This window comes from Pelobates fuscus, chromosome 9 (genome assembly GCF_036172605.1).
Source record: "Pelobates fuscus isolate aPelFus1 chromosome 9, aPelFus1.pri, whole genome shotgun sequence".
In the NCBI taxonomy this organism is placed as follows: domain Eukaryota; kingdom Metazoa; phylum Chordata; class Amphibia; order Anura; family Pelobatidae; genus Pelobates; species Pelobates fuscus.
The window spans coordinates 147,587,334-147,601,727 of NC_086325.1; the positions used below are offsets into that span (position 1 = coordinate 147,587,334).

Here is a 14,394-nt window from a genome sequence, read left to right on the forward strand (position 1 = left end):
AACGATTCAGCTTAATCCATATTTGGCGTTGACTCATTTTTACGTAATATCTAAATATCATTTTCCTGGACCGTTTCTTTCATGATGCTGCCAGACTCCTTTTTTCAATTCTTCAGCATCAGCTGACTCACTGCCCGTTCCATTGCTTTTTGCAAATGCCAAGCTCAGACTCACACCTACAGTGCCTTTTATGTTCCCACGTCAAACTCTTTTTTTATTTTTTTTTTATTCACTAGAGTAAATATAGTAAAAGAAATCATACCCTTTTATTCCAGTCTGCTGCTGGCTCTACCTCTGACCTGACTGCTTGGCTGATATCCTCAGAAGTGATTCTCTCAGCCAATAACAATGCTTTCCCATTGGAAAACTGTTAAGGAGGCAGATCAGGGGCAGAGCCAGCACAAGACAAACACAGTCCTGGCAAATCAGCATCTCCTCCTAGAGATCCATTAAAGCAATGCATCTCTATGAGGAAAATTCAGTGTCTCCATGCAGAGGGTGTAGACACGGAATGTCAGTACTGCACAGTGTGCAGCACTGCCACAGGAAGCACCTCTAGTAGCCATCTGAGGATTGGCCAGTGGAGTTATCACTAGGCTGTAATGTAAGCACTGCATTTTTTTCTGAAAAGACAGTGTTTACTGCACAAAACCTGAAAGGAAGGATTCTACTCACAAGAACAAATAAAATACGCTGTAGTTGTTCTGGTAACTATAGTGTCCCTTTAAGCTGCCATGGCTTAATTTGCAGGGACAATCAAAGCATTATAATTTTATGCGCAGGACTGTGATAATGCCTATGGCCCTTAAGTAACATATTTTTTGAGGCAAGACCTATATAGCATTAGCCCTACAGCTACTGTTGGTCTGCAATTCCCATAACTATCTAAACAGATACAATATATGTTGTTGTGCACAAATATAGACCTGCTAGTGTTTGTATACTCCCACACATAGGAATAAACACTAAATCTTCTAAACTTGTAGCTGCTTAGCTGACTAGAATAAGCAGAGTTTTGTCTCTGTGTGCTGGAATAAAATTACCTAAAATAATATGCAACGAATATAGTGCCTAGCTTATTGTGTACATAATAAAGGAGTTAAAAACCTGCATCGTTCGCAGAGAGCCGATTCTCCTGAAAAGTACCACTATAATGAAACGTGAAATGCGTCTAGGTGTCTTATGTCTTAGAGGTCCAAAATGAGATCCTGCAGGTTTGGGAAGGAACCCATTCCTTATTCTCTGAGGACCTCTGCAGTCGTCTGTTTTGGACATTACAAGAATAAATGTGTGCATTCTCTACTTGTTCCTTTTTATGAATTATTGTTAAACTTATTTTATTTTTTATTTTTTACCGGATCTCTCTTCTTGATCTCCCCTGGACTGGACCTACTGAGCAATAATCTGCTCTTTCATGAGCAGTTAAACCATGAAAAATGATTTTCCTATGAAAAATGTGTTGTTTTTTTTTAATTTTATTTAATTTCAAATCTTTAACCTTATTTTGTTTCTTCTTTAAATAAAAATGCTTTGGACGAACAGATGGCATACAACCAAAATAAAGTACGTTCGGAAACCGTTCCCTCCCCCCACGGGGGATGTTTACCACAATTTCAAGTCTCTATATATCTTACTGTGCAACAGTAACCTTGTTGGATCTTACGTGTTTTTGGGAGTTTAAAAAAAAAAAAAAAAAGATTGCCGCCAACATGATGTCTTTTAAGTCAGTCCTTTACTCCATTTTTTTCCTTCTGTATTTGTCCGATAACTGTCGGCCATTGCCCACTCTTGTTCTAACACTTTAGACTGTGTACATTTACTTTGTAAAAGCCCCTCATTGCTATTCATTTCATGTAACATTGTCACGACTAGTAATGTGGTCCAGCACGCAGAAACTATGTAAACATATACATAAGTAAGAAAAGGAAATTAATAGGATAGAGCGTAAACCGGACCTTAGAATGGCCGGACTAATACGCTAGAGACAGAGAATGGTCAAAGGGAAAGCCGAGGTCAAGGAAGCCAGAAAATACTCAATACCGATAAAACAAGCCAAGTCAGGGAAACCAGAGATCAGAATAACCAGGGAAACGCCAAGGATCAGGATACCAGGAAATCAGAAACACAGAATCAGCACTTTCAGGAAACCAGGAAACTGAAACCACGACATGGCAAAGTAATGGGGAAAGTTAGGGGTTTAAATACCCCTCTCTAGGCTATGATTGGTCAGAGGGCGACCTCTGACCCCAAAACGTGCGTGTGCGTTGACGTCGTGACGTCACGCACACGTTGGTATAATTCTCGGGGGCGGGGCTAGCAATAGACGCGACCACGCGGTCGGCGCCATCTTGGATCTGGGCGCGATGCCCGGAAGAACTACGTGCGCGGTTCCCGGCTCGCCGACGAGCAGGTAAGCTCGTGTAGTCGGAGCGGTCGGGTACGACCGTGAGGCTCGGCGGGCCGGTGACCGCAACAGTACCCCCCACTCGAAGACCGCGCACCGGGCGGGAAGGACCCGGCTTAAGAGGAAAGCGGTTGTGAAATGACCGGATAAGACGGGGCGCATGGACCCGGTCAGCAGGAACCCAACAACGTTCCTCGGGACCATAACCCTTCCAGTCAACGAGATAGGACAAGACACCTCTGGAAAATTTGGAGTCCATGATAGAATGGACTTCGTATTCTTCTTGATCACCCACTACCAAGGGTGGAGGAGGAGTGGATACCCTGGTGTAGCGATTGCAAGTAAGGGGCTTGAGCAGAGACACATGGAAAGTATTCGCTATTCTCATATGAGCCGGTAGTGCCAAAGAATAGGTCACTGGATTAATACGTTGGGTAACTCGAAAGGGACCAATGTACTGAGGGGCAAATTTCATGGATGGGACCTTAAGCTTGATATGTCTTGTGGAGAGCCACACCCTGTCACCTGGAAGATAGACAGGATTAGCGCCCCGTTTCTTGTCAGCTTGGACCTTTGCTCGGAATGAGGCTTTTTGCAGAGCTGAATGGACGGAATCCCAGGTATCATGAATCGATTCTAAACGGGTGTTCAAAGCGGGGATATCTGTGTCTGAGAATGCAGAAGGTAAAACAGTGGGGTGATAACCCTGATTAACAAAGAATGGACTGTGATTAGAAGATTCATGAGTGGCATTGTTTCTGGCGAACTCAGCCATGGGTAAGAGCTCATACCAGTTAGATTGATTGGCATTTATAAAGCAACGTAAATAAGCTTCTAAAGACTGATTCGCCCTCTCTGCTGCTCCATTTGTTTGAGGGTGATATGCTGACGAAAAGGAGAGTTCGACGCCCAATTGTTTGCAAAAGGAACGCCAAAACCTAGAAACAAACTGGGTACCTCTGTCAGATACTATGTTTTTGGGTACACCGTGCAACCGAAAGATCTCTCTCAAGAATATTTGAACTAGATCTTGGGCAGATGGTAATTTTTTAAGTGGGACGAAATGTGCCATCTTCGTGAATCTATCAATAACCATAAGAACTGTATTAAACCCGTTAGAACTGGGTAGATCCACAATGAAATCCATGGCCAAGTGGGTCCATGGAGCACTAGGTATGGGCAGTGGTTGTAACAGTCCAGGAGGTGACCTAGGAGGAACTTTAGAAACGGCACATATTTGACATGCCCCAACATAATCTTTGATATCGTTTCTAAGAGCAGGCCACCAAAACCTCCGGGAGATGGCAGAGAGAGTTTTATGGACTCCAGGATGGCCCGCTGTGAGGTTGTCATGGAACAAATCTAGTACCTTCTTTCGAAACTGAGGTGACACATACAGTTTGTCCGGAGGTTTTCCCACAGGTGCCTGAGTTTGATCTGCTATTATGGCACAGAAGAGTGGAGAAGACACTTCGGAAACAGTAGTGGCAATGAGGCATTCCGGAGGTACAATAGGATATATCACCTGTTCTGGTACTTCATCTGTCTCAAACTGCCGAGAAAGTGCATCTGCCTTGGTGTTTTTAGTACCAGGCCTGTACGTAATTACGAAATTGAATCGGGAGAGGAACAATGACCACCTAGCCTGACGAGAGGACAGTCTCTTAGCGTCCCCAATATAAGCCAAATTCTTATGATCAGTAAAGATCAAAAGTGGCTCTTTGGAACCTTCCAAGAGATGCCTCCATTCCTTAAGGGCAAGTACAATGGCCAAAAGTTCCCTATTCCCTATGTCGTAATTCCTCTCTGCAGGTGTGAGTTTGCGAGAGTAAAATCCACAGGGATGTAAAGGCGTATCAGGACTTTCTCTTTGAGACAGAATGGCTCCAACTCCTGTCTCTGATGCATCCACCTCGAGGATAAATGGTTTGGATGGATCAGGATGGGTCAGGACAGGTGCTGAGGAAAATAAAAATTTTAATTGTTCAAATGCCTCTCTTGCTTCTTTGGGCCAAGATATACAATTTGCTCCTTTTTTTGTTAAATTGGTTATAGGGGAAATCACGGAGGAAAATCCCCTTATGAATTTGCGGTAGTAATTTGCAAAACCTATAAAGCGTTGAGTAGCTTTAAGGCCCTTGGGTAATGGCCACTGTAAGACTGCCTCCAGTTTGCGAGGATCCATCTGGAAACCAGACGGAGATATAACGTATCCAAGGAATTGTATCTCCGTTTGGTCAAACTGGCATTTTTCCAGTTTACAGTAAAGGCCGTTTTGTAACAGGGTTTTCAGTACAATTCTCACATGATCGTGATGTGTCTCTAGATCTGGGGAATAGATGAGAATGTCGTCCAAATACACTAGAACGAACATGTGAAGGTACTCTCTTAGGACATCGTTAATAAAATCCTGGAATACCGATGGAGCGTTACATAATCCAAACGGCATAACCAGGTATTCGTAATGTCCCATTCTGGTGTTAAATGCGGTCTTCCATTCGTGACCGTCCTTAATCCTGACTAGATTGTATGCACTTCGGAGATCGAGCTTGGTAAAGACTCGAGCTCCCTTCAATCTGTCAAATAGCTCTGATATAAGGGGAATAGGGTAGGCGTTTTTAATGGTAATCCTATTCAAACCCCTATAATCAATACAAGGGCGTAGGTCTCCTTCTTTTTTAGAGACAAAGAAGAATCCAGCCCCGGCTGGTGAGGAGGACCTACGGATATGACCCTTTCTGAGAGCATCCTTAATATATTCCTCCAAACAAAGATTTTCCTGGGGGGACAAGGCATAGACTCCTCCCTTGGGAGGCATAGTCCCTGGTAATAAGTTTATAGTACAGTCATAAGGTCTATGAGGAGGTAACCCTTCTGACTGGACCTTGTTAAATACCTCTTTCAAATCCATATACTGCTGTGGAATTTGTGTGGTCAAGGGAGGTGTAACAGGAACATTGATGGTGCAAATAGGTTGTGGGATTTGCTTAAAGCAAACACCTTTGCATCTCTCACCCCAACTCACAATCTCTCCTTCAATCCAATCCAAACGTGGATTGTGTTTCAGGAGCCAAGGAAAACCGAGTATTATCGGCACTGTAGGTGAAGATATAATTTGAAAGGTCATTTCTTCAGAATGGAGAATACCCACTGAAATAGTGATTGGCAGAGTTTCGTGTGTGATGAAAGGCTGGGTAAGAGGCCTTCCATCAATGGCCTCGACTGCTATAGGTTTCTCTTTATGTCTTAAGGGCATGAGATGTTTTGCAGAGAATTCTTTGTCTAGGAAATTCTCCGCTGCCCCAGAGTCAATCATAGCCTCACACTGAACAGTAGTGTTCTTGAAAGATAAGGTTACTTTGACAAGGAAACGGTTCTTAGTCAATTTAGGGGACATATACATCACACCTAAGGTCGGTCCCCGTACGTGCCTTAGGTGTGCAAGTTTTCCGGCCGAACCGGGCATGACGATCTTAGATGTCCCTTCTTGCCACAATACATACATAACCCCTCGTTACGTCTGTGTTGTCTCTCTGCCTCAGTGAGTTTGGCGCTACCCAATTGCATGGGTTCAGGTTCCGGAAGAGGAGTTTGGCTACTCACCACTGGGTTAGAGAAACGAGGGGCTATGGACAAATTAGAACGTCTGTTACGTTGTTTGTTTTTCTCTCTCTCTCTGAGCCGGTTATCAATGTCTATCATGTATGCAATAAACTCGTTAAGATTAACCGGAAGGTCTCTAGCTGCAGTCTCATCTTGTATACTCTCAGCTAGACCCTCAGAGAAAGCAGCCACCAGACCACTATTGGTCCAATCAACCTCAGATGCTAATGTCCTGAACTCTATTGCATAATCGGCTACAGAACGACTGCCTTGCTTGATTCTCATAAGGGCTTTAGCAGCGTTCTTCTCCCTGCCTTTAGGTTCAAACATAGCCTTAAAGGCCGTAAGAAAAGTATTGTAATCACGGGCTACTGCGTCACCACTTTCCCATAAGGGGTTAGCCCAGGTTAAGGCCTTTCCTGTTAATTGGTTCATCAGATAGCCAATTTTCGATCTATCTGTTGGGAATGAACCTGGGGAGGCCTCAAAGTGGTATTCAATTTGGTTTAAAAAACCTCTGAATTCCTTGGAATCACCTCCATAGCGAGGGGGCGGTGACAAGGTTATGGACGGTGGTTTATGTGGTACGGGAACCACTAAAGGTGGCGGAACCACAGGTGGTACCGGAGGAACCTCTAAATAGGCAGTCCTCTGGAGCAAGGTCTGAAATGCCTGGGCAAATTGGTCTAACCTGTGGTCCATATCCTCCACCCTACTCTCACATGCGATCATATGCTTGCATAGTTCTGCAGGATCCATGGCCATGTCGTAATGTCACGACTAGTAATGTGGTCCAGCACGCAGAAACTATGTAAACATATACATAAGTAAGAAAAGGAAATTAATAGGATAGAGCGTAAACCGGACCTTAGAATGGCCGGACTAATACGCTAGAGACAGAGAATGGTCAAAGGGAAAGCCGAGGTCAAGGAAGCCAGAAAATACTCAATACAGATAAAACAAGCCAAGTCAGGGAAACCAGAGATCAGAATAACCAGGGAAACGCCAAGGATCAGGATACCAGGAAATCAGAAACACGGAAATAGCACTCTCGGGAAACCAGGAAACTGAAACCACGACATGGCAAAGTAATGGGGAAAGTTAGGGGTTTAAATACCCCTCTCTAGGCTATGATTGGTCAGAGGGCGACCTCTGACCCCAAAACGTGCGTGTGCGTTGACGTCGTGACGTCACGCACACGTTGGTATAATTCTCGGGGGCGGGGCTAGCAATAGACGCGACCACGCGGTCGGCGCCATCTTGGATCTGGGCGCGATGCCCGGAAGAACTACGTGCGCGGTTCCCGGCTCGCCGACGAGCAGGTAAGCTCGTGTAGTCGGAGCGGTCGTGCCGGTCGGGCACGACCGTGAGGCTCGGCGGGCCGGTGACCGCAACAAACATATACTTTTAATTACGGAACATTAGATCTGTACCGTGGACATGTTGGTATGTGCAGAAGTTGGGAGGATGTGTTTGAACACATTTAGTCTCTGCACTGCGAATCTTCAATCCCAACTGTTTTCTTTCCACTTAGTGGTTGTTTTTAGTGTAGGTTTATACAGACTGTGTTTTCCAACTGTAATAATATAATTTATAAAAATGTTATGGTTTAATTCAAACACCCATCTTTTAACCAAACTTTGTTGGTGTGTGTTGCTTACCTTAATGTTTGACCATGTAGCCATTGTGTTGGAACTCTCCTTCCATATTGCAAGGGGGACTTTGAGGGTGAAGCACTCTATGTAGAATTCTTAAAGGGACATTATAGTCGCCAGAACTACAGCTTATTGTATTTGTTCTGGTGAGTAAACTCATTCCCTTCAGGCTTTTTGCAGTAAACCCTGTATTTTCAGAGAAAATGCAGTGCTTACATTACAGCCTAGAGATACCTCTAATGGCTACTCCTCAGATGTGCTAGAGGTGCTTCCTGGGGCAGTACTGCACACTGCACACCATCTGCATGGAGACACTGAACTTTCTTCATAGAGATGCATTGATTCAGTGCATCTCTATGAGGAGATGCTGATAGGACAAGTTTTTTTTGTTTTGTTTTTTTATCTTGTGCTGGCTCTGCCCGATCTGCCTCCTTGACAGTCTCAGCCTATTCAATGGGAAAATATTGTGATTGGCTCAGAGAATTACATCTGATTATGTCAAGCAAGCAGGCAGATCAGATGCAGAGAGGCAGCAGCTGCAGACTTGAATAAAAGTAAGATTTTACTATATTTGGGGGGATGAGAGGGAATCAAGGGGGTCTAGATGGTGGTGAAAACATACATGCATTTAATTGTGTTATTGGCCTCAAGCCCCAGGTGTTTCTGTAAGCTAGCAACGTCCCTGCCCTACAATCAGTTAATTTGTACAGTCAGTGTTTGGGGAATGTTAGAACCTTTTCTGTAGTCTCTTCCCACAGTGGGTTTGGGGTGAGTCTTGGTAGTACTAGGAATTCCTTCTTTCATCAGTGGTGTTTATTAAATTGCTTAGCAATGACTGTCGACTTTACCTATGCGAAAGAGGAACACTGTGATGTGATGACTTGTATATCTTGCAAATCCTCTCCCAAGACAAACTCCATAATCTCTTTGTACAGTACACAGAATTATTTTTTGGGGAAGTGACACAATTTTCAAGATGACTAATCGATCACGGCATTATAGTTTGAACATAGCAAAGTGATGAGGAGTATTAAATCTTGGTGAAGTTTTGTAACTCGGAATCTCTTAATAATAGACTAGTCAGAAGCAAGAAAAACACATTTTCTGAAATAAATACAGGAATGTATAAAAAAAAAATTAGTTAAAAATGTTTTATTTTTTAGACTATAGGGATGATGTATGAAGAATAAAGTTCAATAATGTCTTCATCATAACTTTTGCAATGATGCTGAATTGTTATGGCGCTCAGGGGATTCTTTAAAAGACTACAGAGCACCATCAATACTTTTCACTTGCTCGATTGCACAACTGATTTTAGCTTTCCCATGCAGTTTGAGATCTCTGCCTCCCAGGGATTGTGATTTATCTTTACCTCCACCCGCAGAGTCCAAAGACTGGTTTGGTTTTTGACATGGTTGGGACAGAAGCGAAATTAGACTGTATCTAGACAGTAATTCTACCAAACAATGAAGCAGTATTCATCTACAGGAAGTGTTTTCATCTTTAACGAGTAATATTCCTTTGTATAATGTAATTGCCTATTGTCTTGTAAGGCGACGTTTACTAGGTGAGTGCTTATTAAGCAATTTTATAGAACTGATTTCAACAGGTATGACATTGTACTCCTTACCAAAGTCACAATTCCTGTTTGAGAGCTGTAATCGTGTCAGATTTAAAGGGACGCTTTGGGCACCATAACTTCATCACAATTAAGTTGTTGTAGTGCGATGAGGTCACGGGTACTACCTTACCTTTTAGGACACAAACTGTTCATGGTTAAAAGTTTAACACCGAACTCTGGATGACGGTGCCTGCTTTTCCCCTTCACTTCCTCTGATGGTCCAAGGCTTCAATGGTCCAAGGCTTCAAAGAGAAAGCCTCGGATCAGGCACCGCAGATAGGCTTATAGCGCCAGCAGATACTGGTTCTCTGTTCACAAAACGAAGTGAAAAGGGTACACGGTACAGAAATTCTAAAACCGTATTACATAATCCTGAATTGCTGTGCTTTTGGAGAGTGGAGTTGTAACTTTTGCAATAAGGCATTTGATATGTATTTTCTGTAAAATAGTGTAATCTGCCATGGTTTCACCTGTAGTACAAGTGTGTGTAGAATACATAGATATACTATGTACGGCTTCTAAGAATTTTACAGTCAAAATAAGATTATATAATCATGTTTGTGTTTATTTCAAATGAGAGCAGAACGGTTGGGAAGCACTAAATGGACAATGAGTGTTTTGTGTAACGTTAGCAAAGATCCATTAAGGTGGGTAACCACTAGCTAAAATACACAAGGGGTCTATTTGTAAGGCAAAAAACAAGCCCGTAAGATCATAATCTTCTCGCACATCGGTGTTAGATCGCAAAGTGGCCAAACAATCTTGCAAAGGATTGTGGGAAATACCTCACTATAAGTCTGGAACATGCTGGTCCCGAAATGACACTACACCCTTCTAAACCGGTGGCGTGGCTAATACAGAATTGTGATAAATTGACAGCTGCATTGCAGGATTCAGACTGAAATTGCAGCGTTTGTAAATATCTGTTTGTTTTGCTACACATAATTGGGTAAGGTGTAAACCACAATCCTCTGTTTTGTAAACAAAGTCTTTAGCCAGATTTTGAAAATCTAAAAAAAATTTAATTATTTTGAACGGTATTTTTTGTGTGATGAATCAACCTGTAATATTTTAGATGATGGCGTGTTACAAACGCTTAATAGTACCAGCATGCAGCTACATAACGATAAAAATCGTATACAATAAATGTCAAATCCAACTGGCACATAGAAAAACTCACTTTGTGGAATAAAAGAATAGCCGTAGCACAGGTAATTATACGAGAAAACCGTATAATTAGCACATATACACAGTCTAACCGCCAAATTAGGGGTACTATGACTATCCATGAACTATGCCGTTAGACTAAGGCAACACTAAATATAAATACATAAATACAAAAAATCTAAATGTAAAATTAGTTTAAATATTGTGTTTGACACAAAGTGACGTATAAACCCCCCAGGTAGGCACTCTGTTGCAGAAAAGGGGTAGCCAAAGGCCGAGGTTTAATCTACCAATGCAACAACTTGGGGATCTTAGGCCTCTGGAGGACACTTAAAGGAGAGCATGGATATCGTCACACTTTTAATTGAATAAACTTCGATCAGCATGGTAGTGGCAGAAAACTAAGTTGGTTATTGAATAGCTTAACCAAATGCTATATGGGGGGGAGGGAGTTCGTAAACTGCAGTAGGAGAGTCAGGCAATAGTAGGCCCTAAACTCTCCTACAGCAGAAGGCAGAAGGCACCTACAATTATGAAAATGCAACCAAATGATAAATATTATAAGTACACAGAAGGCACCCAGTAGAGCCTATGATCAGGAGGTTCCTAGTCCCAGTAACTTCAGGTGACAGCCGCAGTCAGATTAGCATTTGCCGACATCCTGTGACTCTGCAAGGTAAAACAGCCGTATGTTGTCCATGTCCCAATGTGGTTGTAGGGTTAGACTGCTGCGGCAGTGCGGATCCTGGAGCAGGTAGGGAAAAGAGGCCACACTCTTCCTACCTTGGGGCACTTCAGCAAGCTAAAATGCTTTATATGTACGGAGTATCCCCTTTAAATTTTAAACTCACTTTGAATTCCTGGCAATTCTCACTTTTTAGTAAATAAGCGTCAGTGTTAAAGCGTGTGAAAATGGTTTAACACGGAACCATAAGATGGCAGAAGGGAACTCCATGCACCATAACTTAAATTATATAAATTGACTACAATTTGGAGAGTATCCCAGTTAAAGATTAAAATCACCATCCATGCACTGTGACCATGCTAAATAGGCTACTTTGACCATAGGATTTAATATAGTTTATTACATGCATGAACTCTAACGAACGACTTCATTTAATAAGCTTTCCAAATGTTTCGATACTGTTAGAAAACTCTTCCATGTGATTTATCTGCAGAAATCCTCATTAACAACTACGTGAATTTTTGTAGATAAATCACTTGGAACTTTTATCTAACAGTATTGAATCCATTAGAAAGATTATTAAATTGAGGCCTAAATTAGAAACTGCAAGCGACGTCACGATGAGTTGCATAGTATAGCGCCTGTAGCTTCTATGAAAGTGGTGACTGTGGTTTTTCAAGCCTTGAAGTCTGATTTCCTCCTGCTTTTACTAATTAAATCTCATGTGATATTTTTTTTTACCCTTCCTTTTCTTCTCGATGACTTGAAGTGTTAGAGCGTCTTAGTTCAGAATTCCAGAAGACTAAAAAGTCTTCACTAAGCGCTAATGCCATTTTAAGAACTTATAGCCATGTAGGTTGCAATGGCAAATCTTTGGCACAACGGCTGTTGTGGACCACATTTCCCAGAAGGTTGCACGACCATCATGCAAAATTGTAAAACAAACAGACTTGGCAACACGTATTAGCCGTAACTGATGTAGAGGAACCATGAGTAAGGAGATCTGATGTCACTAAATTCAGTAATGCTCAACTCTTTGACCGCTTAACATACTTATTTTTTCTCTGACTTGGCACCAATTTTCATTCCCTGTGACTCGTCTTTGTTTTTCTAGCAGTGAATCATGTCCATCACTACCATAAGAATTGGGCGGGTATGGGGGGGTTTAGGAACCTGCATCCCATACCCCGTTCATAATTTTCTTACCATTTCACTGAATCATTGCAGGCTGCGTTTCAAAGCACGATTAGGGGAAATCATCTGACAACTGAAGTCAGCATAACTCTGTATTCTCTGAGCTTGCTTCCCAGTTGCGTTGAATCATTAATTATCCACCTGTCTATGGAATGTCTGGTGTTATTGGCAGTAATGATTGTGGTCAAAGAAGTAACGTGTTGTTTTTTTTTATGACTGTCTAGTTTGGAGTTCTGCTGGGATGAATAGCAGTTGCTTTTCCTGATCACATGCTTGATAAGCTTAGAGCGGGCATGGCTAAAACCTAGATACACTTCTGTTTTAGGACTACAATTGTGTCGATTTGCCAGCCTAAAGGAGTTGTATTTTCACCCTAAAGAGTTGCCATTTTCTTAGTTTGTAAGTTACATTAATATAAGTTTATGCACAGATGGGTCTGAACTGAAGAGATTTATAGAAAAGACGGTAAAGACCCCTATATGTATAATTTGTGAACGGCCTGTAGCACAACTTACAAGGTGGTGTGGGAAGAGCAAGATCCTCATTGTGTCCTGAAGCTGTCCGACGAGACTTGACACATTAATGAGCTGTGGGTAATGTCCTTCTTTAACTTCTTGGATGGTGAATAGTTGGTGTCTGATCTCATCCTTTTTTTGTGTGTGTCTTTCAGAACGTGCAGGAAAACTGCTGACAGAATTCGGGAAGATATACGAGGAGCAATATGGAGTCGCACTTTTCAATAGTGTGCGCTTTGAGATTGAAGGCAACGGTGGTCCTCAGACGCAACTGCTGCATCGAAAGGTAGACCATAATCTCCATATTGACCTTTGCAGTCCACAGAGGCAGATTGGGAGAAGGCCGGGTATCTTTATCACATTGTGATGTGTGGGGTCGTAATGATGGTTGGTTATAGACAGGAGACAAACCTAGACATGGGTAATAAAGGGTAGTGAGCTTTGTGAGTTATAGATGAACTAAAAGACGGGTGTTGGGATAGTAGACTATAGACAATAAAGAGATGGAGTAGAGAGTTGATCAAGAGTTGGAGATGATCATCCATTTACAAGGCATAGTGAAGGACATTTTTAAATGGTGAATCATTTATTGGACAATTACGGGTTAATTGGAGACCGTGGAACAAGTACATATTTATACTCTTCTCCACAATGAACCAACGTTTTATGAATCCTATTTGTCTCTTTCCTTTGTAATAATTTGGTTTATTTATTTTTTAACCATTTTCCTTAGATTCCTCTAAAAGACCGGGTAATATTTTCTGGGAACCTCTTCCAGTACCTGGATGACACCAAGAAATGGAGGAACCGCTTTTGTCTTGTTCCTCATCATTATGGCCCAGTGCTATACGAGAACAAGATTGTGAGTCTGACACACAACATTTAATAGGGGTGGTTGTCATTTCACCAAAGATATTACTCACCACTCATTTCTTTCTGTAACAGGCGTATGAGCGCGGTCTGCAGCCAAGAGCTGGCATTAACTGTGCTGGGTACAGAGTGCTGACATCCTTGGATCAATATGCTGAATTGCTTAATGCCAGTGTGCCAGGTGTGTGGGTATAATATTTGTGTTGGCTATTTTTTTTTTTTCTTTTTATGAGTTCGGAATGTTCCATAAACTTAATGCCTCTTCTTTTTTTTTTTTTTTGTCCAGGTGGAAAAGTGAAGGCAGGAAGTGGACAGATGAAATGTGCGACTCAGTACCCGGTGATTCTGTGGCACCCATATTGCCTGCATTATCAGTTCTGTGTAATGAACGAGCGGGAGCAAGAGAGGTGGAGCGCTGTTTTTCAAGACTGCGTCCGCCATTGCAATGATGGTGAGCACATCAGAGAGCCAGCAGGGCAAGCAGAACACTTAGGCAGGAACATGCATTGGGGATTTGGCAAAAAAGTACTAGGCCAGAGGGCAGAGCAAATAGTGGCTGGTGAGCTGACTGCCAGAGAGATAGATGTATGTGCTGTTATAGTAAACAGAGTACTAGGGAGGTAGCAGGTAGTAGTGTTATGGTGAGCAGAGTATTAGGGAGGTACCTGGAGCTGTGCTTT

General features: G+C 42.3%; 1 protein-coding gene across 1 annotated transcript in view; it reads left to right on the forward strand.

The window, feature by feature from the left end:
• The window catches only part of LOC134573693 (protein Niban 2-like), an 85,007-nt gene that overhangs the window by 50,652 nt on the left and 19,961 nt on the right, over positions 1-14,394 (forward strand). Inside the window, exons 4-7 of the mRNA XM_063433475.1 lie at positions 13,000-13,130; positions 13,578-13,706; positions 13,790-13,895; positions 14,001-14,165. Of these exons, the coding sequence (XP_063289545.1) occupies positions 13,000-13,130; positions 13,578-13,706; positions 13,790-13,895; positions 14,001-14,165 (531 nt within the window). The remainder of the gene's footprint in view (positions 1-12,999; positions 13,131-13,577; positions 13,707-13,789; positions 13,896-14,000; positions 14,166-14,394) is intronic.